The sequence below is a fragment of the Corvus cornix genome, chromosome 1 (genome assembly GCF_000738735.6).
Source record: "Corvus cornix cornix isolate S_Up_H32 chromosome 1, ASM73873v5, whole genome shotgun sequence".
Lineage (NCBI taxonomy): Eukaryota > Metazoa > Chordata > Aves > Passeriformes > Corvidae > Corvus > Corvus cornix.
Window position 1 is genome coordinate 101,072,661 of NC_046332.1, and position 26,116 is coordinate 101,098,776.

General features: G+C 42.9%; 1 protein-coding gene across 1 annotated transcript; it reads right to left on the bottom strand.

Annotated features, from left to right (window-relative positions):
• Positions 1–873: 873 nt before the first annotated feature.
• Positions 874–26,116, bottom strand: ACE2 (angiotensin converting enzyme 2). The gene is made up of 18 exons (XM_010394433.4): positions 25,896–26,116; positions 22,778–22,936; positions 20,791–20,884; positions 20,030–20,173; positions 18,564–18,676; positions 17,940–18,048; positions 17,129–17,226; positions 15,576–15,745; positions 14,274–14,500; positions 13,323–13,467; positions 11,665–11,763; positions 10,906–11,028; positions 10,384–10,556; positions 9,437–9,495; positions 4,833–4,933; positions 3,762–3,878; positions 2,340–2,534; positions 874–1,660 (listed from the first exon to the last, which is right to left on the bottom strand). Exons 1-18 carry the CDS (start codon positions 26,082–26,084, stop codon positions 1,540–1,542), a joined length of 2,436 nt encoding a protein of 811 aa, XP_010392735.2. The 5' UTR covers positions 26,085–26,116; the 3' UTR covers positions 874–1,539.

The following is a 26,116-nucleotide window of genomic DNA, read 5'->3' on the forward strand; positions in this document are numbered from 1 at the left end:
TAAGTAGGAAGACCACAAATAGTTGATTTATTTCTCCTAAAAGTTCAGCTCAAGTACTAAGGTTTGGGGATGTTATGGCAATGGAATATGTGGTATAGATAAGCAACTTAAAAAAAAGTATTTTCATTCCTTTGCATTAGTGTCTAGTTTGCAGTTAATTAGTATCATCTGCTTACCATTTTGAACTGCTTCATTTAACGGTCTTGTCTCTTAAATTGGAAATGAATGTGGAGCATTATGTCAGTGTTTTGTGAACCTGTAGAGCCCAGATATACTTTTCAAATATATTTTTGGTTGCTTTCTACAGATTGTGATCATTTTGGAGGTCCATGATTTTAAGAGTCCATTAATTTTCTGAGCATTTTTCATGCAGGATCATGTTTGCTACTGGCTCTTTGTTGCAATCCAGGACTGAGTATCAGACACCTTGTGAGTTTCAGTGACTGGGTGTGTACAGAAAAAAACACACTGGCATGGTTGCAGCTACAGTGGGGGACCTACAAGTCGCAGAATCACAGAAAATCTGGCTGAAAATGTCCTCTGGAGGTCATCCAGCCAAACTTCTCACTCAGAGTGGATTATACCCATTGGTCCATCAGCCTTACCTTTGTCTACCTGATCTCTGAACACTTCTAAAGGTGGAGATCTCACAGAGTACAGAACAGGCAACCTGGTCCAGTGCTGCACTATCCTCCATGTGAACAGATTTTGTTTTTCAGGTGCAACCAGAACTTCCCAAGCCTCAGCCTACTGCCCCTTGTATGTAATAGCACAAGTGTACTTGTTTTATGCGGCATTTGAAATGCAGTATTTGTAATAGTGGAGGCAATGCCCAAGGAATAGGTTAAAATAACCAAAACAACTTTGATCATTTAGTATTAAGGAAGTTTCCATTTTTAATGTCAACATAAAAGAGATTTTTTTTTTTTTGAGGGAGCATGGGCTATTTTGTCTCTACAATACTTATCAAGCAAACTGTTAGAAAAATAACTTATAACTCCCTAATAAACTTCCAGTGCTTGTTAGTCTTCATCCAGTATCAATTTTACATTGATACAGATTTCTTGAAGGTGCAAAAATTGCAGTTATTTCATATCAAATTGAGTTCTTCATCACTAAGGTTCTTCTGATAGTCAGGTGGTTTTTTTGTCACTGTCCTTAGAACACTTTTGAGGTCTCCATCTGGAAAGATCGAGATGTTCTTCAGGAGGATATGAATTATTCTTATGTGTGTATTGGTCTGTATACAACTGTATACTTCCAAGCTTTTGTATCTCATGACACAGGAAACAGAAGCTGGATGAAAAGCAGCACAAATGGTGTGTAATATTATGCACATAATTCATAGAAAAGCCATGTGTTTTTTCTAGTTGCCACATAAATAGCAGATTTAGTTGCTATTGGCCATGAACCAGTAGATTAATGGTCAACCAGAGGACATTGTTTGATGCTGTCCATAGTGGTTTTCTCCTTTGCTAGGCAATATTGTTAAAAGTGAAATAAAAAAAAAACCAGAAGCCCTTAGTGTACCCACACCTTTTAAAATGCTGTTTGTGTCTCTTCAGCTGGCTCAAAGCCCAGGTTGCTTCTCCCCTCTTCACCATAAGGGTTCACCTCTCCACTGTTTGATCCTACTTCACCTCTGCTTTCTCTTGCTCTCCTGTAATGAAAATTCATTTTATATTAGAAAGTCTTCTGTTCAAGTCCTCCTGGATCCCCAGAATCCCACACTGTAAATAATACTGTGTTCAACATTACATATATATATATATCTCTCAACATAATATATATATATTTCTTTTATATAAAAGAAATCAAGTTAGATTTAAGAAGAACTGTAGCAAACCTCCTATGTTCTTAGAAACCCTGTTAGTGGAGAGTCATAGAAAACCAACCAAACTTTATTGTTGTTAATGCAATAATATTTAAGGAAGACTTCATTACTGTACAGCCTACAATCAGATTACAGAAAACTGTAGGTGCTGATAAATGTGAACAACTCTGCTGTTGGAAAAGGCACCATGCTCCCAGCAGGACATCCCATCCTCCTTGCAGCAGGGTTGGCAGAAGCCTGGACACCCTGCAGCTCCCTGTGGCCACAGCACTGGTTAAACTGATGGCAGTGGGGAAATTGCATTAAGCTGCCAAAGCTGCCATGTACTGAGAGACAGGGAGCTGAACCTTTAGCTGTCACTGTTGAGGGGAGAGGGATAATAAGTTTTCATTCCTTAACTTGCTTCAGGTAAACTGGGCAGCCTAATTTGTAAAAAATCCTGATGATTTAATTATCGGGACATCTTCCAGTGGTCATGGTCATAGTATCAAAAAATATTACTCACTTTTTGCGATCTCTTTGACCAGTGATGATCAAGACAATAACTCCAATGACAACCAGACTCATGACCACCCCAAATACAATTAACCAGATGGTGACTGGGGGTTCATAAGGTGCAGCCAGGGTTGGAAGTATTCCCACAAACTCCAGCGTGTTATCATCCAGTCTGAAAGCCTCATTGATTCGTCCCCGAGACATCCTGCCATCAAATGCAAATTCAAAGAGTTTCACACACTTATTGGAAGGAAAGGAACAGTTTTCAGTTGTTTTATATATCTCCAGTGTGCCAAGATTTCCCTGAACTGCTCAGTTGAAAGGACTGCAGAGGAGATACTGCTAAACCCATATTCCTTCTGGGATATGAGTGACAACCACAGGAACTTTAACCCTTCACCTGTAGCAGTTTAACTGACATGTTCAGACACTGTATGGACTCTTAAACTCAGTCTTAACATTTATCAAATGAACCTTCTGATCTTCTTCTCTCCTTGTATTTTGCCCTTCATTCTCTATCCAGAAGTTTCTTAGATATGACACATAAAACCCCACCTTTGACATCTTACCTATCTCCCCCCTACAATCTTACACGATTTTTATTCTTGTGTTTTTCACTGCCCTGAAAACCCTTTCCCTGGTGTATCATCTGGGCCTGGTTTTTCCCTAAATTTCCACATCTGCTATTGAGTGCTAACCCGAGAGTGACTTTCACAGCCATATTCTTTTCCCTTAGTTCACCTACTTATCTCACTGCTTTTTCAACCCCATCTCATGTTGATGCCACTTTTAGATTTGTGCCCTCTTCACTTCCCACTGCACCTTACCCATGATCTTCTGCAGAGTTGCAGTTTTACTTATCATTTTTATAGCAATGACTTACAGTGGTGTCACACCGTGCTATAAAAGAGCTGCTCATTGACCTGTAAGTGGAAACTAGCTCCTGCTCTGACCTCTTCTATATAATCAAATACATCTGGCTGTCTTTCTAGTGCACCATTATTCTGGAGTCCTTGTTAACAATAATTCTTGCACTGCCTTTTCATTAATGAGAAGAAGAACACACGTGTACATGCACACATTGTTACTGTATTCTGGATTTCAGAATAAAAAATAGTTCCTTTTAAAGTTTGAGCAATTATATCTGCTGACGAGGTATGATGCAGTGAGATGTGTTTTGGCAATTTTACAAGCTCCCTGAAGCATTTTACATTGGCTGCTGTCCAAGACACCATCTGATAGATGGACTGTTTCCTTTCTGTCATAATAGTTTTCATCCTAGTTTCTCACATCCCACTATTTCCATTTTAACTGCAATATTGACTCCCTTGTCACTGCTTCTGCCTCAGCTGACTTAAGCAGTGTTTTCCCTTCCACCCTTTCATCTGGTTGTTTGGTTGGGGCTTTTTTCCCCCAGAGAGCAAAATCTCACCTGATGGCATTTTCCACGTCAGCTTTGGGCACAATATCACTGATGTTACCTGGCATGCTGACAGTAATGTAGAAGGAGATCCTTTGTGTCTGTTCCCCAACATGAATGTCAGTAATTCTGAAGGAGAAACAGAAGAGAACGGTTATTTTCATTGTTAAGATGACAACAGCTTTAAATTTGGGCAAGTGAACAGTTGTATTTGATTGGCATTGCCAGGGGCTTAGTTTATGCTAGGGAATGCTTTCAAGTGAAATCAGCTGGGAAGCGAAATCAATTTTCCTGCCAGAATTTCTTTTTCTATCTGTGAATCTGTATCTTGAGCTGGAGAGAGTCTACCTCATACCTAAGACAATCCTTGGTATAATTTTCTACAGCACATAATCACTTGCAGAACAGAGAGTGTTTGGGGCTGGCCCCCTGGATGAGGTGATGTATGAAGTACCAAGTGAAAAAATAAAAAAGCTTTCTTCCTTATTTTTCTAGAGTAGATTCTAGATATTACATGACTGATGTTCTATAAAGTAATATCTAATAGCTTAAGTAGACAGCTCCTGAACGTTATTGAAGATACTTAATCAAAAGGGTTACCAAAATCATTTTCAGGTGAAAGATTTTGTTTGTAACCGAGCTTAGATAAGATTAGTAAGTCTGTACCAAATTCTAGTGGTTTATAGTCAACATGTTTGTCTTTCCTTGGCCCCAAACTTCTTGGATATTCAGTATCATACACATACATTGCTAGAAATGTTTATTTCTAATCAGTCCACCTTCCCTGATGTTCCTATATAGGCATTGGGCACAAATTGTCAAGGTTCATCTCCATCACTGATAAGCTGTGGGAGACAAAGCCTTCTTACCTAACTTTAGCACATTAATCCTAAACTTCAGGCTCTTGAGTGGAAAGACACCATGTAGCCAAGCTGGCATCTTGCCTTTTGCAAACAGCTGATGTTTGACATTGTTTCTGTCACCTTACATTTGACAGAAGGCACAATTAATTCCACCAGTTCATGCCGTTAGCCAATCAGAAGCAATGCAGGCAGAGCTGGCACAATTAAGCAAGCCACTCACTGGAAGTCAACTTCCTGTTTCTTCACCTCCGCAAAATATTTTCTCACGGCATAGGCAACGGATGACTTGAACAAGAAGAGCTCACTTTCATCCCATTCATACTGCAGAAACAGCACAAGAGAAATTCATCAGAGATGGCAACAAATCAGAGACGCTGAGAAATCCTTCTAAAAAGAAATAGCAATTGTAATGCTTGGCATGAACTTCAGTATTATTTATTTGTGCCATGATAGCACATCAGAAACCGACCCAAACTCTTTAGCTCCATTAATCTGGGCACTGTGCAGGAGAATAACCAAGGAGGCATCCCTGCTGCCAGACATCATGCTGTCCCTCTGCAATCTCTGGTACCTTTATATGAGACTGCTGAATATGCTGCTGTCCCAGCACATCTCCCTGCCTTAGAGGGAGAAAAGGCATCAGCAAGGCTATTCCTACAAAATATTGTGCATTCTCTTTGAATTTTAAAGATTTCATAATTTATATCTTGTTTTAATCACATAATTTTATTTGCAGGCATGTTCTATTAAGGATGAGAACCTTTGTGGTAGAGTTGTGTGAAGGTGGCTAATTTATTTCCTCGATGAGCTGGGATTTTTGTTTGGGATCTGTTTTGGTAAAAAACTCTTTGCATCTGTACTTCTGCAGCAAACACATATTTGTTGTTTTTCTCTGGAGAATAGATAGGTGATATAAAAAAAATGTACTGCCTGTGTGCAGGCTTCTCCTGGCCTGCCTTATGAGTCCAAAGTTATTTGCAGTGGAAGACAAAAATAGCTTCTCTGGTGCAGGAACCAAGAGCTTTACAGGGGGCAAAAACCACCACAGGAGGTGATAAAGCAGCCTGGTCTGTTGTGCAATAGAATGCGTGCATGAAGGGAAAATTCCCAGCTGAACTCCGTGGCAATATCTTTTTATTCCCCTAAGGCATAGATTTGATTGTGTTTATGGTACCTGGGCAGGAAGGCCTGTAAATGCTGTCAGTGATAGACTTACACAGCTCCTGACTTTCTTGAGTGTTATTCAGGAATGTGTGGTAGAAGGCAGCTCTGTTGTAACAGGTGTTATAAAACCCAGCTACATTTTTCAACCATATCCACCTCTTTGACACTGATATAAAATGAGAGAGATGTATAAATATCTATGAGGAAGACAGGGATAGACAGGGATAAACTGTTTAGCTGGGTCTGTTGCACTAGGACAAGGAGTAATGGGTTTAGACTAAAAGAGTTGATTTAGATTAGTTACCGGGAAGAAATTCTTTACTGTGAAGGTTGTGTGGCATTGGAACAGGTTGCCCAGAGAGGTGGTGGATACTCAGTTTCTGAAAACTTTCAGGGTCAGGCTGGGTGAGGCTTACAGCAACTTGATCTAACTGAAGATGTCCCTGCTCATTGCAGTGGGTTGGGCTAGCTGGTCTTTAAAGGTCCCTCACAACCTAAACTGTCCTGATTCTATTAATACACGGGAGGAAAGAGCAGAAAGAACCCACTGGTTTCAGTCCATTCAGGACCAGGTCCCAGGAAAGGCGCAAGTATCCAAAGCCATGGCAATCAGAGCAGTCCCCATGGCATTTGGAGGGCAGGGGCTGTGCCAGCCCTGGCTGTTCCCACCAGGAAGGGCTGAGGCTGAGTTGCCTTTGTGAGTTAAAATGCCCCTGGCTTTCTCCTGCTTGCACAGCCCTGCACCAAAGCACCTCTTCTTGTTACTGCTGCTGCCTCCGGCAGCTGGCACTGTTCACTATCACAGCTAAGAAGCTATTGTCGGGGTTTCTCTATTTTCTATTCATGCCCAACATCTTAAGGCTTACGGTGCTGGTTTTATTATAATTTTTTTACCAGAATCTAATTGAGCTTGATTCCTCTACTGATGCTTTCTGTACTTAGCATGTCAACTTTTTAATCATTTATTCATTTCTCTAGCTTATATTTTTTTCTTTTTCAGTCTAATGTATTTTAATTGCCACTGTGGCTCTCAATTGCCTTTATAAATACTATTACTAGCTGTGTGGATGGGAAGTACCTGGCTGGCTTCTGATCTGTGTTTGAGTCATGACTACCCACACAGCTTCCCCAGGCATCTGAGGAGCCCACCTCACACTGCGTGTTACAGAAGCCGCTTTGCTTCCAGAGAGAAATGAACTCTGCCAAGCCCCTCTGCTCTGTTACAGTGTGCTGCCTCCAAGATCCCACATGCCACTTGAAAGACAGTGTAAGTGTGGCCTCTGATTCAAAAAGGATTTTTCATTGTAAAATACATCTAAATGCCTGCAGGCTGACAGCTCTCAGTTCCCTAGCACTGTCTTGTGCGGCAGCCCTTTACAATGTGATCACACATGTGGCATTGACATGGTGGAGAATTTTGAATGAGTGTTTGAAGAGGGGTCTGGTTTTCAAGTGGCAGTCAGAGGCTGGCACTCCTGGACCTGTTTATTTTAAATATGACAGACCCCAAGGGATTCAGTGGGGATCTTGTAGCACTTTCCCTTGTGCGGGCACTTTCATAAAGCCCCAGCTGAAGCAAAGCTGTGGATGTTTCAGCCTCATCAGCTGCACTGGTGATCCAGGGATGCTGCGGCTGCAGCTCTAATCTCATCAGGCTGAAAACAATTAGCAGGGTAATTGTGGCAGTGGACGCTCTGGTACAGCTGGCGTTGGGCCCATCCGAGAGTCTGGATGTTTAATTTGCCGGAACTTGGGGCTATTGAAACTTCCCTGCTGTACCAGCCAGGGTTGAGTCGTGGCCGAGAGCCGCAGCTGCCCTGCACCCCCAGCACAGCTGTACCTCTGCCCAAGAGCAGGAATCTTTCCCTGCCTGCTCTCTCCAGAGCTAATGAACACAAATGCAAAAACGTTTGCTGGCATACTCAGAGTGCTTTGTGCTTGTTAGGTTAGTGCAAAGCAACTCAAAATACACCTTAAACAAACAGCTGCACAGGGCCCACAGCTTCTGTGCACTGTGAGCCATGAAAAGCACCCAAAACACATTGCTCTGTATAGATGGGCTGAGATTCCTGCCCGAGATTCCCCCTGCCTTTCTCTATGCCAGGTCATGCATGTACCATTACCTGCTGCTGCCATACCAGCATTCAGCCATGTCCCTGGGGGCTCAGCAAAAGGGAAGTTTGCGGGGAGGCAGAAAGCAACCTAATAGAAAAGGTTTCTTGAGAGTTGGTGATGTGAACTGGTTTTGAGAGGAAAATGTATGTCTTGCTCTTCAGATCTTAGGAACCTACCATCCATACAATAATTCAAATTAAGTAATCTGTATGAGATTGTTTTACAGCTGCTCAATTGCACAACAAAAGACTATGATGGCTAAAGGCAGGCATAAAAATGATATTAAGCTAAACATTAACCATAATGACTAATAAATGTGTTGTAATATGGAACCTTTTCATGCTGCTGATATCAGTTTTGAATTGTATCTAACTTGACTAGGCAGTCTAGGAAGCAATAAAACTCCAGTAGGGCTTGCATGTGAGAGAGTGATAGAAGCAAGAGCATCAATTCATATGAAAAATGAGCCCATGGTTTGTGTCCTTGCTAGTGCAATAGGCTCCAACACGCAGGTCTAAATGACCTGCCTGATGACATACTCGTTCTTGGAAAATTACTTATGTCCTGCAAGGTGAAAATGGCTATTAACAGGAATGAAGTGTCTGCACTTAAACCTTCTACACTGCCTCCATGAGATTAGCATAAAGAGGAAGAGTTAGAATAAGGAATGAATTTTCAGCCTGGGTTAAGCAGATGGGCTAAGGCAATGCTCTGTTTAAAATCGTAAAAGCCATCTTTGGCTTTGATGAGATTTTTTTCATTGCTGTAATACATTTTATTGGACCAGCTGGTATAATTGGGGAAAGAGATAAACTCTTGAGAATGTAAGCCCTTCTCCTCATCTGAAACAGAAGCAGCTGCACTGCACTGTCCCCTGCAATCTCAATAACAAAGCTGTCTCTGCATCAGGGTTGGAGGGCAGGGAGGCAGCTGAATATATCAGCTGCAAATATTTCCAGGGCCTGGAAATATTACAGTAAACAGGCAAACAAAAATCTACAGAGAAATGCTAATAGATTTTAGTTTGAAATCAAGAGTACTTAAGAATAGAGAGTGGGATCCACCAGCCTGCTTTTAAATGTGAAGTAGCTGCTCTAATAACTTCTGAAGGCAGCCACCATAGCCATGATAATGGCAATTAGAGGAAATTAGGTAGAAGCTTTATGTGGACACATCAGCAAATCTGGGAAAAATACAGCCATTTTCATGTACACAGGTTCCCCTATGTTAGCCCTCCAGGCCTGTTCTGTAGGAGGCAAAAAATCATGATTGGTATCTCTACAGAATAACTCAATTCATCTAGGTGAGATGCTTTTCCTAAAATGGGTGGGTAACTCCCTGGAGGAGTTCCTCCAATAATTCTAGAGGGAGTCTTGACCACAAACTCAGACAAGACATCTTATATGTGATAACCCTTCACCTGAGCTGATGCCACCCTTCAGACACAAAGATCAGCTATACCCTGACCCATTTTCTGAGCACCATTATCACAACACCTCTGTTGCCCAAGCAGTAAGAAGGGTGCCACAGGACAAACACACTCACCGCCTGGTCCCCCAGAGCTGACTTCAGGCTGATGCGTACTTTGATGGCATTGCTAGAATCTGGGTTAAAAAGAAACAAGGGCCATGTTAGAGCTGCAGCAACAAAAAGTCTGTTCCTGGGAAGTGCTGAGGTGGCTAAAGTTTCCTTACAGGTTCCCCTGCTCCCCTTGGAGAGCTTGGTGGGACTGATTTTGTTTCCTTTCAGTCGTCTCTACTGCAAACACACTCATCTGAGTTCCCAAGTCTGGTTTTGTAGAAGATAGAAGGAAAATTCCTCTTTCCCACCACTGGGAATGAGCAGCTTAGATGCAGATGCTGGTGCCTGGTTTGGTGAATCCCACTTTCAGAGACTGGGACAGGGCTGTAAGAGTTATGGTGCTCTCCAGTACTGGCAGTGATTACACATATATAACCTGGCTGGTTCATCGCTCAGTGTCACAATAAGATGAAAAATGCATTTTTCCACAGTCTCCTCCTTTTCATCCCCTTGATCTCCCCTCTTTGACTAACACATGTTAGCAAAAAGCATAGCAGTAGTTTCTCTGTACTGGTTTGCCCCTATGCCTGGCTCCCAGGACCCGTAGCTCCCAGCCCTGCAATACAGGCACACTGTTTTCAGGCAAGTGCCACACAAGACCAAGCTTCTGGTCTTTCTTCCTTCTGTACAGTCATCCCATACTCTGAGTGCTGCCATTATGAAAAAAAGACACCTCCGTTTCTGGGAACTGGGTGGGGTTCTGACAAGCACCTGTGCTGACTTCTCCAGCTCTGGCCATGAGGCAGCCAGTCTGTCTTCTGTGACTAAAACTTACAGCTCAGTGTTTATTTCCCATAACCCTGCTTTTCTAGGGGGAATAGCCTCCAACAGCTACCAGGGAGAGGGGCTTTGCTAATCAAGGGTTGTGAAGACTAACAAGTGTCTTTAAATTACCCACAAGCCATACGTACATGGAGCCCAGTCTGTTTTCCAGCCAATGAATCTGCCAGAATTGTTTTTTTTCAGCCACTCATATAAAGGTTGAAAGTAGTTGAGCAAGGGAGCTGCATTCATGTATTTTTCTCCTGTTACACTTTCCAGCGCTTGAGTCCAGGGCTTGGATCTCCCTAATTCCAGCAATTTTCTGTATGTGTGAAATGAGAAGTAATATGTTATTGCCATGTTCTGTCTAGATGAGAAAAACAATCTGTGATCAGTATAAAAGTGTTCTTTTTTGCTTCTGAATTCATTCCTTTCTCCCATTATTCCTATTAAAAAAAATGTTTTATTCCCACAAACAAGTAATTAAACCTTTGATGCTTAGAACCTTAGTGTACATAAATTTAGTCAATCTGTCAAAATGAATTGGTTGGTATATACTAAATAAGCTAGGTTTATTCTTGATGCAACCTCATTGACTCCAGAAATTTTCAAGGATGACTTAGGCTTTGTTGTACTCTGATTTATTACGTGCGAGAAATTTACATCGTTACCTGAGTTTCTGACCAGCTGCAGTGGAGTTGGTAATGTCACACTTGTGAAGAGGCCCGGTATGGTTAGCTGCCTTGCAAAGTGCCTCCTGGAACTGGAACTGATAGATGGTGCGGGTGTAATACCTAAAGGAAAGGCAAGGAAAAGGGAGGCACAGGTTTTATTAGTTGTCTGTCAAGGAAACCTGCAAGCCCTTGGCCTTTGGAAGGCTCTGCTGTGTCAGCTGTCACTCCTGGGAGACTGCACTACAGGGAGAGAGGCCAGCTGATATTTATAGCCTAAGCTAAGTCAAATTTAGCAAAATGCCAAGATCAAATGGACTAGAAGTGCCCCAAATCTGTTTGTTGCGACATAAATCACGAGAGAGTAAAGTTTTTAAGATCCAGCTCTCTGCTCTGAGCCCTCTAAATGAGGTGGCTGAGACACAGAGGACATCCAGGGCTGCATGTGCATGGCCCAAGGGGCATGGGGCACAGTGATTACCCAGAAGGCAAACACCTCATACAGAAGTGCTCCTGCTGGTTTGATGGCAGCATGAAACTTTTCTCCTCAGCAAGAAGCTCATCAGCCTCCTCACTGCTCAGAGATTATTATGGAACAACCCCTGATGTGCAGAGAAACACTCCCATTGAAATCAGCAACCTTCGGTCTGGGCTTTAAACAAAATAAGATTGGGTCCTGAGACTCTCCAGCAGATGTTTTAGGTAGTTCGGGCTCGTTCTGTAGACAAAATTTAAGTCATGAGTTAAACACTGCACTACCTTATGAAGGAGTAATCATTGGCCACATGAAACAGCGCAGCAGGGTCACAGTAGGTTTCATCATGAGGGACTGGTTCCACAACACCAACTATGTCTCTCCTGGAGATGAAGGAAAAACATAGGGTTTCTGTTTATAGACAATAAGGAAAGGTAATCCGACTCAGCTTTTCTTCTGTTTTGTCTGGTACGTATGGCCACCCCTCTCACTTGCAAACAGAAGAATTCCATACAGCTCCCAGTAAGCCCAAGCGAGTTCTGCTCCACAGCTGGCAAGCACAGAGAGGAAGCTGCTTGTAAACTCATTGTGCAAGGAAGGGATCTATCTGTATGATAGCAGGGTGTGCAGAGAGAAATTAGTGGTAAGAAATAATCTACAAGACATGAGCTTCACACACACAGCCCTCATGCCCTGGGACATCCCCAGTTTAGAGACCTGCATTTTCATTCTGGGCAAGGGCATGCAGAGACTGGGCAACCCAAAAGGTAGATGGTCTCCTGTGCCACTGGGCCAGAGACAAGCTTTCTTTTTATTTTCCTCTCCTGAGAAGTACTACAGAAACAAACCCCTGCCTTAAGTTCTGAAAATGATAATAAGCTTCCATAGAAATATTTTTCATAAACCTGTATTTCAAGCAGAGAGCTGTGCACTCTGCAACAGACGTGATAAGCTTTGCTGAACAGTTTGTCATTCTCTGTTTCTCTGACATCTCTGCTACTTTTGAATACATTGAAGCTGATTGATTTTTACAGTGGGTCAGGAGGCTTGCATATATCAAGTTATATTATAGATTCTGTTTGCTGATGGAGGCTTACTGTTCGTGTTCGTGTTAGAGTTCAGGCTCCATTTTCAGTGTGAGGCTTGTTTGGTTTCTTTGCATTTTTCTGCCCTCATATTAAAACCAACCTGGGAAATTACAAACTCCTGTCTGAATCATACTGATTTTTAATCTTGTGCTCCAAGGTGCTAAAAATAGACTGATTGATGGGCATAATCTGAAAAGGCACCTCTGGTGGTTACTTGCTGAGGGAACTGTATTTTCATTACTGAGAAAAGTGGTATCTTAGTACGCAAGAAAGGAAAGATTCAGTCTGAAATCTTTCAGACAATTTGCCTCCAAAACCACTATACAGTGGGGAGGAAACACAAAGCAGACAAGTGAGCTCAGATACTTGGTGGATTGAGATCTGCATGCTTCTCTGGCTGGCAAGTACAATGAACTTCACTTTCCACTTGTCCTCAAGGATGTGGGGAGCAAACCAGAACACATGACCAATGAGACTTAGAGAAGGGCTGTACTTTAGCTACAAAGATGTCTTGGGGAATGTGTCAGGGGGACAGAAATGTTGATCTGAAAGGCCATGCAAAGGCCATGGGCTGTCTTTATCAGGAAGCTGACACAGGAAACAAGGAGGAAGTTTTTTGAGAGGCAGGGTAAAGTGCTAGAGGATATACACAGAGTTAATGGGGACACACGGCTTATGAGGCATTGTCTGCACCACTATTGGGTATTTCTATCTGGCACTCTACTGGTATTTACAGAAACACTCAGAGACACAGATCCTGCCCTACAGGAGCACAAGCACCTCAGTACATTGAGTAACTAGGGTTGAGTTTGCAGGTTCATATGAAAAAAATCCCCTTTGTTTCTCAAACTTACTTCATCTCCCACCACTGTTTGGTCCATTCCTGCTTTGTAATCTCACCCCTAAACACCATCCACCTCCACTTCTCCAGCATGTAAGTAAAAGGCATTGTTCCAACAATCGTTAGTGCTTGTTTGAGCAGAAAGTTGATTTCAGTTTCTGGAGAGAGAAGCAGTTAAGGTAACAGTTATGGTAGCAATTAGTATCTGATTAGATGGCTAAAGTTACTTCCCATTACAGCTAATGCTTACATCTTGTTTGAATTACAGATTTTCACTAAAGAAAAAGTGGAAGGAAGAATATTACTAGAAAAAAACATGAGATAAGATCATTTAGGAATTGTACACAGTTTTATCTCTCTTTCTTTCCCCCAAACTCTTAAATAACCTAGTCCTTTGACATTTACATTTAATTAGCCATCACTGTGAACCTTTCCAGTCTCCGGGAATTTTGATCTGAAGACATCTCAAAATGTATAAAATGTACATCTTTATCTGTCTCAGGCAGTACTCAGAAGCCAGACGAACTGCATTATAATGAGGGCCTACCTGTGTTGTCACTCAATATTCACTTAAGTGGGAGATGTAAATCTTGAGGTTTCAGTTTCATTTGAACTGCTAAATACATATCTTGATAGAGATATGTACGGATTCATGCAACAGAGATTGAAAAGAGTTTTGGAGACTCATCTAAATGAACTACGAAGATTTAAGGATGAGTTGTTCAGTACTGAAGGTAATGAAGTGCTAGCTATTTCTTTTTAAATTATGTAGCAGCATTGTAAAGCAGGGATCCTTGCTGCACAATGTGATTTGCGGAAAAAATAGTATTTCTGGTAAATTAGAAGAGTTAGATTTTCAGAAGCCTGTCAGCTGAATATTGAGTTTTCAGACGCAATCTTCTGCTACAAAATAAGGCCAGCAAGTGCTTTCACATAAATATATAATATTTATACATTTATTTACCTTCATCATCTTGGAAAGTCGGCTCTAGGAGATCAAGAGATTTCAAGTGCTGAGGAGTGGCTGCAGAAAGTGACATAATTTCACCTACAGCTTCGTGGAAGCCCTCGTTGGCACCACTCCTCAGCAGGTAGGGCTGCCCTGCGTATGCCATGTCGTACTCAATGTGGCCCATCTCATGGTGTGCAGTCAGGAAGTCATCCATGGTCACTTTGGTGCACATCTTGATCCTGCACACCAGAACAAAGTGTCTGTGGTTAGAGAGACAGTGGCCAAGAGAGAGGCTGCCTGAGCATTGTCTGCCACAGCCATGGGGCAAAGCCCCTCCAGGCTTGCAAATGCCTCTTGCCCCTTGCAAAACCTGGGCAGCTACATCCTAGTATGCAGTTCACATCCTCCTGCTACAGCAAGACTTCATGGGGAACTCAGCAAAACACCTTCAGTCACCTTGAAATTGTCCAGGGAGTAAGAGAAAACTGCTGTTTTGTGAGAACAGCTGTCTCCTAAAACCTGGCAATAAACTCACTGTATGTATGGGACTGAGTAACCACCACCAACCTCAGGAAGACAGTAATGTATAAAACTCTCTGTGTTGGTGACTCCTGCTACTTCATCCTCATGTAGGTACTATTTGCTAAAGGAATGCCTTCCAAAGAGGGGCTCTTTTCACCTTCCCCAGACTGCTGAGGTGTGACGCTGATGTGTATCACTAAGGCTCTGCTGGGCACCATCTTTTTTCCCTGGGTGACTCTGGGGACTGCAAGAGGGGTCAGAATTTCTGCAAGAAGTATTCATTGTGTGGGAGCTTGCTGTCCCACTCCCTTTGTAAATATGGAAGAGACTGATGGATTTTGATGAAACTGGATAACCCCACTAAAGATGGACAGTGGGCTCACAGGAGATTTTCCCTTCCTACCCAGGGAGCCGCTGCCATTGCTGAAAAATGTGCAGCTCTCCACAAATCTCACCAGTATCCACACACATTTCTGCTTATTTGCTAAGCCCTAGAACATAGTCATCATTTCTCTAATTCATAAAAATATTAGTTACTTCTATGCTAAAATTTGAGAGTAGATCTTGAGTAGATCTACTAAAAAATTTCAGTAGATCTTCACAGGAAAAGTTACACAGAAAAGTTTACAATCCCAAAGGATCCCTGCTCTCTTGTCTTCCTTTCCCCTCTTATCAGCCAGAAAAAAAAAAAAAAAAGGAGAAATTCTAACTTAAACCAGCATGGTGCTCCTTTAGTGAAAATATGTTTTTTCTAGGAGGTGGTATAAAAAGGGGTCATAGCAATTCCAGTACCTGTAATCGTTTCTGCCCAGGTCCCATGCTGTAGGATGGCAGACAACCTTCCTGTTGTCGGTCGGCTCTGTGAGCATGGAGTTTTCCCAGAAGCCCTCAGTCATGTTATCAAGGCCAATGGAAAAGAAGAAGGCCTCAGCAGCTTTGAATATTTTAATTGCATCCCAATTCTGAAAGAGACAATGCCACCATTAACCACTCCTTCCGCATGGAGCCTGTTCCCAGTGCCCTGTTTAATGCAGGGCAGCTGACTTCATATTTAGTTCCCAGGAGCTTCACACCTCCACCTGGCCTATTGAGAGCAAGTCAGTAGTGTCTGCCTTTGGCAGTTCTGTAAATTCTGCTGGGAACTTGAAGTGGTTTTGCTGCAAACAAAATAGGTTTCTGCACTCAGAGGTTCAGCAGATAGCACCTGACCCAGACCAGAGAAGCTCTCAATAAAAGATAAGCTAAGATAAAAAATGCATTCCTGTCAGTAGTATGTCAGATCTGCAATCCAACCCTTCAGCCACTTCAGCCAGCTTGGGGACAACTCATTTGAGGAAGTGGAGCTGCATTCCCAGCAGATGAGCATGAGAGATTTCAGCAGAACTGTAAAACCTGGCAAATGTATCTACAGGAGTTGCTTATCAGATTGTAACTGCATGGCAATGTCCAGGATAATTCTGCCATTCAGCAGTTTTATTATTCTACCCAGAAGGAACTCTGCATTTACTGGACTGAGCTCTCACAGAGACCTGGCTGGCAAACAGCTCATCTGGACAAAAATCCCAAATTGGGCACACCCACTAACAAGGATGAGCCCACCCATTGCTCAAAGGCTCTGTAAATAATGTTTCCCTTCTTGAAGTGGAAAGTCAACAGACACAAATTTATGACATAGTGCTGCCTATGACAGGAGAGTAGATTTCAGGTGAATAACTGCATTTCAGAAATCAAATTCTACCTATCACTCTAGTTTATAAAAGGAGTGAGGCTTTGGCAAGACTACAGGGAATTATCTTCATCCATGCTCTTGGTCTGGTAAAGGTGCTGTCACAGCTGTTAACTCTGCAGATCTCAAACACAGACCTTATGGTACTATGCAGTTATCAAAAGATAACAGGCAGCATTGCAGTTTCTCTAGCTGTATCCAAATAAACAAGACTGACAAAAATAAAACAAACTGTGATATACAAACTATCTGATTATGGCAACTAGCAAAGGTCATATTTGATACCAGCCCACTCCAGGAGTCATGAAATATTTATAAGTACAAAATACATCTCTTAATGGATAAGTGTCTCTGAGGAAAATATACTTGGAAACAAGATTAAGGGAGTCAAAGAGGGTGGAGGAAAAAAAAGAACAGCTAAGGGGACAGGTACATTGAAAAATGCATAAACACTTTAAGGTGAAAAGCAAAAAAAAGGATGCAAAAAGCAACACTTTGTTGGCAGTACATCTGCCTGAGGGCAGACATGGATTTCTAGAGAGCAGCTGATATGTGGTGCATGATTTTTATACCATCTAGATTTGTTACATAATGCATATTGCATGAAGGCATGTCTTACCTTTTCAACCATTGCAGAAGTTACATCAATGTTTGGTTTGGCTGGATAGGGAACAGTCAAGGCATACAGATTCGTCCAGAATCTACCCCACATATCACCTTCACAAAAAGAGAGAAACAAATACTTTATTATGTATTGCTCAAAGGTGCCAGACAGGCCTATAAATTGTGCAGTGTCAAGAATAGGGACTCCTATACATCTAACAAGGCCCAATCCAGATGTGGATGGGAGCAGTTCTGAAAGGTCATGCATAGGTCAAACTCAGATCAAGGATCCTTTTATTACCCAGTATCAGCTATTCTTGTATAATATAGTTTCAGGACTGATTAGATTCCTAGAGGTGTATGACAACTGAACATGCTTTTTGTTAGTCCACATGATTGTTGTGCCATGTTCAGGTACACAACAGTTACAGCAGCTTAATGCTGCACACTTTGAAAGCCAAGTCAGGAAATGTGGGATCTTAGAGTAAAATTCAAAAGGAAAAACAAGTCTCTCTGAAACTCTCATTTCTAAGGAAGACAAGTGCCACAGAGGGGAGGGAAATATCCCAGCCCAGTGCTAGAGTTTTGTGCTGAGTGACATTTGGCGAGGATGAGAACACCTGCCTTCCCTTCCTGCCACTGCTGCTAAGCACTTGTGTCATCTCTGCTAGGAATTTATCCATTTCTCCTCTACCCTTCCCTTTATCTGTAACCTTTTTGTTAATATCCTGATTAAACAGTCACATTACTCTCCTCCCATGTGCCTTGAAGGTGGCTGTCCTATGTATAAAGTGAGGTTTGCACGACAGGGACACAGGTTGACATACCCAGTAAGTGAGCAGGGAGGCATCCTGTGGAGCTGATGTGCTTGGAGCCATACACTTGCTCCAGCTTGTGTCTCACGTAGGCATGCAGCTGCTCATACAGAGGTTTTATCTGGAGGCAGAGGAAGAGAAAGAAACTATTTTTTTTTTCACTTTGCTCTATTCCACTCATCGCTCCTAAACAGAGAGCCTCAAAGCTGTCTCTGGCAAAGTTCAGCTGCAGGTAAGTGCACCCCAAACCTGCAGCTGAACTTTGCCCCCTGCCTCAGGGCTCAGGCACTGAGTCCAGATTCCAGCCACAGAAGTCCTGTTCAGATATGAGGGAGGGAGCATTGCTAACTTTCAAGCTGGAGTACCAAGGATGCCATCTACCCCATGGACCCTGCTGGGAGGAGAGACATGGACCTGCAGAGCTCCCTTTTCCCAGCCGTTGGGACCAAGCTGGTCCCTGAATGGCTGCACAGGTAGAAATGTCATGTATGTCTCCTCACATCTGTTTCTGTTAAATCCATGCAGACTGAGATCAGCTAGTTTAAAGGTTTCATCTTCCTCCATAACATTGGCATATGAGCCCACCATTTCAAAACATAATCCTGCAACCCAGGTGAGAACTTTTCCTGCCTCTACCTGCTCAAATGTCTTCTCCACATCTTCGATCAGCTGGTCACGGCTGTATTTGTAATCTTCTGGAGACTTTGCTTCATAATTTGCTCTCCAGTAGTCTCCATAGTCAGCATAATCTGTAAAGCATGGATGCATCACATGAGGACACCAGATGTGGCACTGCTTTGGTCTGCAGGAAAAGTGCAGCTCCCTGCTGATCCCATGCAGACCTGCAGCCTTTCCCCAAAGCAAAGCAGCAAAGTGCAAGATAGCTCAGGTTTAGCAGAGAGGAAAAAGCTTCTCTGAGGATCTGTGTCATGAACATTTTTCTCATGAGATTTCCAAGAAATTCAGAAATTGCAGAGACAGCTATGTGCTAGTTAAGGTCATTCTGTCTGTAGATGGAGGTCAAAGGAAATCATGAATCCTGACTGGAGCTCCTGTAGCTATGAGGGACAGCAGCCTCTGCTCAGGCTGGATGCTAAGGGGTTCTCACAGAAGGTATAAACTGGTGGACATTGAATATGGGCCTGCTCTTGCAGAAACTAAAGCACCAGGACAGATGTGGACACCAGAAGTGACATTCAGCTCCCAGTTCCACTAAGTCTTCCAGTCCACTTGGCTCCATCAAGCCTGAAGTAAAAATGGCACCTTTCTTCCTTGGTGGTACGGAGGAAGGCCATAATGACCATTCCTTAATGTTTAGCTTTTTTCCATGCCTTACTATTTGGACCATATTTTCTTATCTAGCTGCAACTTGACAGTTTTTGCAAAACAAGGAGCATGGGAAAGCAGGTGATACAGCTGGAGTTTGGCCAAGAGACAGATGATGTAGCTACTTCAGAAGCTATCTTAGAAGACCCCAAAAGAAAATTAGAAGGTAGCTGCTATTGTTCCTTAAAAAGACAGTTCAATATGATTTGTGTGGAGATCTCAGACTGGAAGCACACTTCCCTTAGCACAAAATCCTTTTTGAACAGCCAGCTGCACCTGCTGTCCCAGGCCTACCACATCTGATCATTCCAGTTAGGGAATAACACTTTATAAATGTACCAGTGATTGTGGCTGCTGCAAGAAGGTCAAGGCCCATAGGAGAGAGGAGACGTCACCAAAATTCAGCAACACTCAGAAGCTGTTTAAATGGAGTGTGCTTGTCCATAAATCACAAATGGTGCAGTTCTGGGTGGTATGTAATGAGGGACACTGATGCATTATGGCCTTTGGGAAAAGGGCCAACAAGGAAGGATCCCAAAGAAAGGGTGCCTCTTGTTCCAGGCTGGGAAGAAACCTCTAAACTGGTCAATGGCAGCTGTCTGCATCGCCTCTTACATTGAGACATGCACACCAAGAGTAAATCATGTGCAATTTATGTATGTGTTTTGAATTCCTGGGAAAGTTATATAACCCTGCAGTATGTTTACTGGTTTCTGGAAGCCAGAAGGAAAAAAAAAGAAAAAGGAAACAAAAAGGAAAAAAAAAAAGTGACTTACTATTAAGCCTTGCAACCTCATTTTCAAGTTCAACATACTCTTCATATAATGGTCTCATCATTCTGCCAACATCAGCTCTCCAGCCTTCCCAGGCCCACAGTCTCTCATGATAATCAGTGCTCTCAGCCATAATAGCATCCAGACCTGTCAGAACAAAAAAATAAGTACTAAGCTTTGAAAAAGCAGAATTTTTCTTTCACAGCAGGCAAATGAACCAAAGTGAAAGAAATTCATGAACGGAGAAGAAAACACTTTGTATTTGATATACTGAACTATCCCATTATTTCCTTGCATCCTTTCCTAATTTAATGTCTTCCCCTTGTCTTTAAGAAGCATGGAGCACATCATGAGTCTCTTAAATGCTCTCTCCACGTTATCTTCCCTTAAGTTGGTGGAATTCTCAGGACTGGCCTCAATAAAACATTGAGTCCAACAAGACTGATAGCAGGGAACAAAAAAATAGATTTTCTGGGATATAGGCAAACCCCAGGTGACAGGCAGGCTGCCACACAAGCAGAGCAGCCCTCCCCAAACTTTGTTTGCTACAAGCAGGAGACAGCATGTCTCGTGGGCAGAAGGTCCAATGGAGGTCCCTGAACTGCAAGGTGCAATTAAATTATTACTAAGCTTTAGATAGCAGGAGATATCTGTTGACGTTACAGCCTGTCCTTTTGCAGTCAGGAGCCACAGCCACCCTTGGGCTTTCTCTTTTTGCACCCTCAGGGTGAAGGACACAGTAGGGGCAGTGGTTGGTGTCATACCTGGCTCCAGCACCAAACACTCAGTCGGATTGTTGATTTTACAGACGGTCCCAGTGCTGTAGATGGTACTCATTGTATTTAGTACAGTGCCCAGCTGCAAGTTAGATGCAAGATAGCTTGTTAGAAACCCACTCTGTGCAAAATAACAGCCAATTATGGTAATTCCTTAAGAGCTAGAATCAACACTTCACCCACCAGCTTAATATTTAAGCATATGTTTGAGCTCAGTAGAGATTAATGAAAGAATTTGCCGAAATGCATTACTGAACCAGACCTAGCTGGAAAAGACAGATAATCTCCCAAATATATGACATAACCTACAGGTTCTTAATATCCAGTCAGACAGGATTCAATGAGCACTGACTGTCACAAGAGAGCTATCAATACACAGCAGAAATAAAAAAATAAAGTTTTTTTAAAGTTTTATGAACCCACATAAACTTTGCAGGAAGGTTGCAGCTTTGAGTGGCAGCAGAAAGGGCCCCTTTGGCAGGTGCTGCCAGGCTGACTGTTGCTTGTGGGTTTTAGCATCACATCCCACTGATTGCATGGATCTGCTTAGACTCTATCACAGAGAAGCTGTGGCTCATGTCTTGGGCCAGCTGAAGGCCAAAATGCATCTGAAATCATTCAGCTCTATCTCAGAACCTATGCTACGCAGCTCTGGTTTTAATATTTTTTAATGTTTTCATATCTTTATGCATCAAGGAAAACATGTACCACTTTTAGCCTTCCCTTTAGGACTATGCAATTTCTCACTTAGAGCTTTAAATCAGAGCTATGAAGAGCTGTCAGTGGGAGGGGTAGTTAGTGAGTAGCTCTAATTTTATCTCTGTCAGCAATAAAAAAAATGGGTGCCCAGGCAAATTTTTGTGTCAGTGAAGAATACTTAAATATTCCTATGGAATCCCATCAGACTGTATAAAATAAGTCACTTTCAAACATGAATCAACAACTTCAGCCCCAAAGGCCATTATCTAGGAAATTCTAAGTGTCTAAACAGGGAGGCTACTGAAGAACACACCTCCTCAGCAGAGACAACACTACCATCAGTGCACTGTTGTGATTCAAAATAAATACAGGTTTGTATGAACTGCCAGCCTTCCCACCATCACAATCTGTTTTTCAGAAATGCATCTTATATTTGGATAAGACAAGAGATCCAGCCAATCTGCTGCCTCCCTTGTATGGTGGTCATCACTGCTGACCTTAGCAGGAAAATCTCAGGATTCTTCTGTAATCAGGACTGTAGGATCTGGACTGTAGGCTTTCATGACTCAATGCTATGTTTCAATTTGATCTTCAGCAAAAGGAAAGTAATTTAACTCTCAAGTGTTTGGTTATAAATCCCTTTTGAGTCTGCATAGCTGCTCACTCCATCTACTATCCATCTACCTGCCTCTTAGGTGAACTTGCCAGCGCAAATGTCAAATCTCATTATGATTCTTGCCAAATCTTTCTGGCCTTCAGCAGCTTTCAGTGGAACCCTCTCCATTCTCAGGCATCCCAGGGTGCCCAGTGCAATGAAACATTCCTTCTTTTTCACAGTGTGATAATGTACCATGTTCAGAGAAAGAAAGACTTCCTCCATCTCCACCTTTTGACTCATTGAATGGCCTTTCACCCATCTCTTTCTGCTCATTGCCCTCGGTTTGGACTACACCAAGCACTTACCACATGTCCTTTCTTGGTTTTATGACTAACCCAGATATAAGCACAAGGACTACTCTGAGGTGTGTGTATGTACACGTTTGAAATTTATTCCATGGCAAAACTGCTGACTGAAATGGTAACCAGCTTCCCAGCCCAGACTACCCCTCCAGTCCTGTATTGCTATGAACACCTAGAACAGGTACACTTCCATACCATACACAGCATCATCCCAAAACAAGCAGGGTGGCGACAGCACCATGCCCTGGCTTGAGGGTGTTGTGGGAGGCAGCTGAATTCACACACCAAAAATGATGAACTACATTCAACAACTTACTCTGTTATATTTTTCTGGTGACAGCACAGATGATCCTCTTTCCTGGAGAATCTGGATCTGGAGCTTGGTGAGGTCATCCGTGATACTGTCTACCGGGAAGCTGCTGGCATTCCTGGAGGCCTCCTCGTAAAACGCGGACCACTTGGCACCCGCCTCGTTCTGCAAGGGGTTCACACAACCCTGAATTACCCTCTTCAAAGGAGTGGAGTGGCCTGATGCCTCTCCAGACAAAAATATCACTTCTGGGAAGAACTTCATTTGTGAAGAACACCTGTGGAATGCAGGCTGAGCACTTGCACCTCATAGCTAAATGGCTGGAGAGCTTTTTGGCTTTGTTTTATTCACACACCCAGATAACCATTTTTCTTTGGGAACAGCAAAAAGCATGACTGTCTACTCACACCTTGCTTGTTATAATTGATCCAGCATCTCTTTGCTGTGTCTCCTGCTACTCTAAATCAAATTTTCTTCCCTTAGTGCTTTTCTTCACCCACCTGTGAAGAAACAAGCCAGGGCACAAAGAGATCTGTGGCCCAGATGTCAATTCCCACTTCTGCTGCAGTAGCAGGAACACTCAGCAGCCAAGATATTTATACTGAGTCTGTTTGTAAGGCAAATATCACTTTCTTCTGAAATGCTGGTAAATAAAAGATTATACTTGGACAAAGGAGGCTCTAAACAGGTCCGCAAATTTGGCATGCAAAATCTCAACATTTTGCACAAGGTTGCTTTTAACGCTTCTGCAGTTACAGACCACGGCATCGAAACTCCCAAATTTCAGCGCACAAAGAAGCAGCATTAGAACACAATTTGGAGTTGGGACTGTCTTATTCAGCTTTTTCTAATGTGTTTGTACACAGTTTAGCACATCAGAACCCATTCCAAATGGCAAGAATAACAGTACTAATTAACCTGTGTCCTTGGGACAGTTTATTTAATTGCGCTTATGCCAGAGCTTCCCAGCTTGTGGCATCCCTCCCTGCTGAGGCGTCAGGGAACCCAAATGTCAGATTGTACCTGAAGAGCTCCTTCAGGCACTCATAATCCCTGTGCAGACACACAGCAAGGCCAACATTTTCTGCAGGGCTTTGCCCGGGTTGTCCAGCCCTGTGTGACAGGGGCACAGCATCCACTGCACCTGCTCCAGGCTCCAGCAGAGACAGGTGGTGGCAGATGTAAGCCCATGGTAATCCCATCCCCACACCTCCTCCATCCTGGCTGCAGGAGGGCAGCCATCACTGGGAGACTTTCCAAACTCTGCCCTTCACAGGAGCAAACAGTCCTGACACTCCTCAGCAGCTTGCAAAGCTCAGTGGGCAAGAGCTTGATAAAAACCCAGAGGAAGAGCATCACTGTCCAGATGTGTTCCTGAACTCCTTGTCCTGAGCAGGGACAGAGAGGTGCCTCAGGAGTGGCAGGGCAGAAGGGGGGGCTCGTTGGCTACAAAAGCCGTGGGAAAGAAGTTATCTTGCTGTCTGATATTTCCGCAATTAGAGAAATTGGTTGATAAGTCAGAGGAATAGTTGTAGGGCTTGTGACACAATTTACAAGGAAAATGGATGTGAAGGAGCCAGAAGGGACAGTATTCATTAACTCTCCTTGAGCAGAACGGGAGGAGGGGAATCAGTGGGTTTATTATCAGTGCTGCTGAAGAGATCAAGCGAGAGAAAATGTTCTCTCTGAACACTAGACTAATTGGTTTTTATTGCTGATATCTCCTTATGTATTTTATTATCATCTCATTAATGTTGAAAATACTATATAGGGCTTTCATTTTATGTGTTTGGAAACATTACAGTTTAAGTATCTGGTGCCTCGGAAAAAGTTCCAGATTGACAATGATTAGTCATAAGGATTTCTTCCAGCAATCAGTCTCCTTGCTTTAATTAAGAAATATGATAATTAAAACATGTTTTAATTAAGTTATATGACCACAAAGTGAAAGACCAGCCATTGTGCAAAAATAGATGTAGGATGTTCAGCAACATTTTTATCCTCTGAATTGCTTTCTCTAAGGCTTGAGTTAACTTTAAAACACATGCAGCCTCAAAACAAGGTGGTTTTGTTAATTTTGAAATGCTGAGCTGAGGCATGGCAATATCAGTAACCAGCCAGAACATGGCTGCCTGCTCTTGACAAGTTCTTGCCTAGAGACCCCCGGGACTGGGGCAGACAGAGGCTGGTTTTGAGAAGCAAGGATTATGTTGGAAGACAGTTGGAAGTAAAAATGTTGTGGTCCTTCCTGCAGATAGAAATGGACTTTCAAACCAATGTACTAGACCACTAGAAACTCCACTGCTGGCATTTGTTAGTCTGTGATCTCATTTCATTTTTCCCAGTCTAATACCTCCAGGCAGTCTACCAACAGCCCTGACTATGAGAAGAGTGATAGGGGCAGGGGGAAAGGTCCACTACTGGGTAACTGGTGTAGGCTGCTATATAAATCCATCAGCAAACATTTAACAGAATGCCTGCATCCAGAAAATATTTGCATATTCACTGAGAAGTAAAACAACTGCCTGTGTCAGTAAAAAGCCCAGTGTTTGTTTGGTCTTAGGGAAAGTGGGAGATTTGAGCTCACATGGGTACAAGATTCAAATCCTGTTTCCTTGCACCACAGGGCAGCACCCCAGACCCTCAGGGAAGATCATCCCCTCTGGGATGTGCCCTCTCCAAGAGAAAGGGAATTGCTTTGCTCTTGGAAACACTGCAGAGAAACACTACACCAGGAGGCACTGATGGTGTTGGACTCAGCAGAAGAAAGTGTCTCTCTCCATCCAACACAGATTTTGGGGATGAACATGCAGTACCCCTTTGCCTTTTCCCTCCATTCACTGGGGTGACCTGAAGTGATGGCTAGGGACAGTCCAGCTTCTGGACATCCCTGTGCAGTGCAGGTAATCCAGGTACTAACCCAAGGCTGTAGAGGCTGGTAGTGGCCCAGGCACATCCAGTGAGCATTGCTACATTAAAGCAAGCTCCTCTACCCTCCCCAGACTAAAACACAGCTACCAGAGAAGCAACACTCCAATTTCAGCCAAGCTTGGTGGAAGCAAAACCAACCAGAAAGTGTCAGATTCCTAAGACAACAGTAAAGCCCACAGGATGGAGCACTTACCATTTTATTGGCATTCTCCTCAGTGATGTTGGTGTTGTAGTTCCATGAGGCAAGAGAGTTCTCATAGCTGATATTTTCTGCCCTCCTGTTAAACTCTTCTAAAAACATTTGGGCTTGTTGTGTGACATCCTGAGGGGTCACAACAGAGCTCAGGCCGCAGAGAAGCCACAAGTGGACCAACATATTCATGTTCAAGATGAGAACCTCCCAATGAAGTAGGT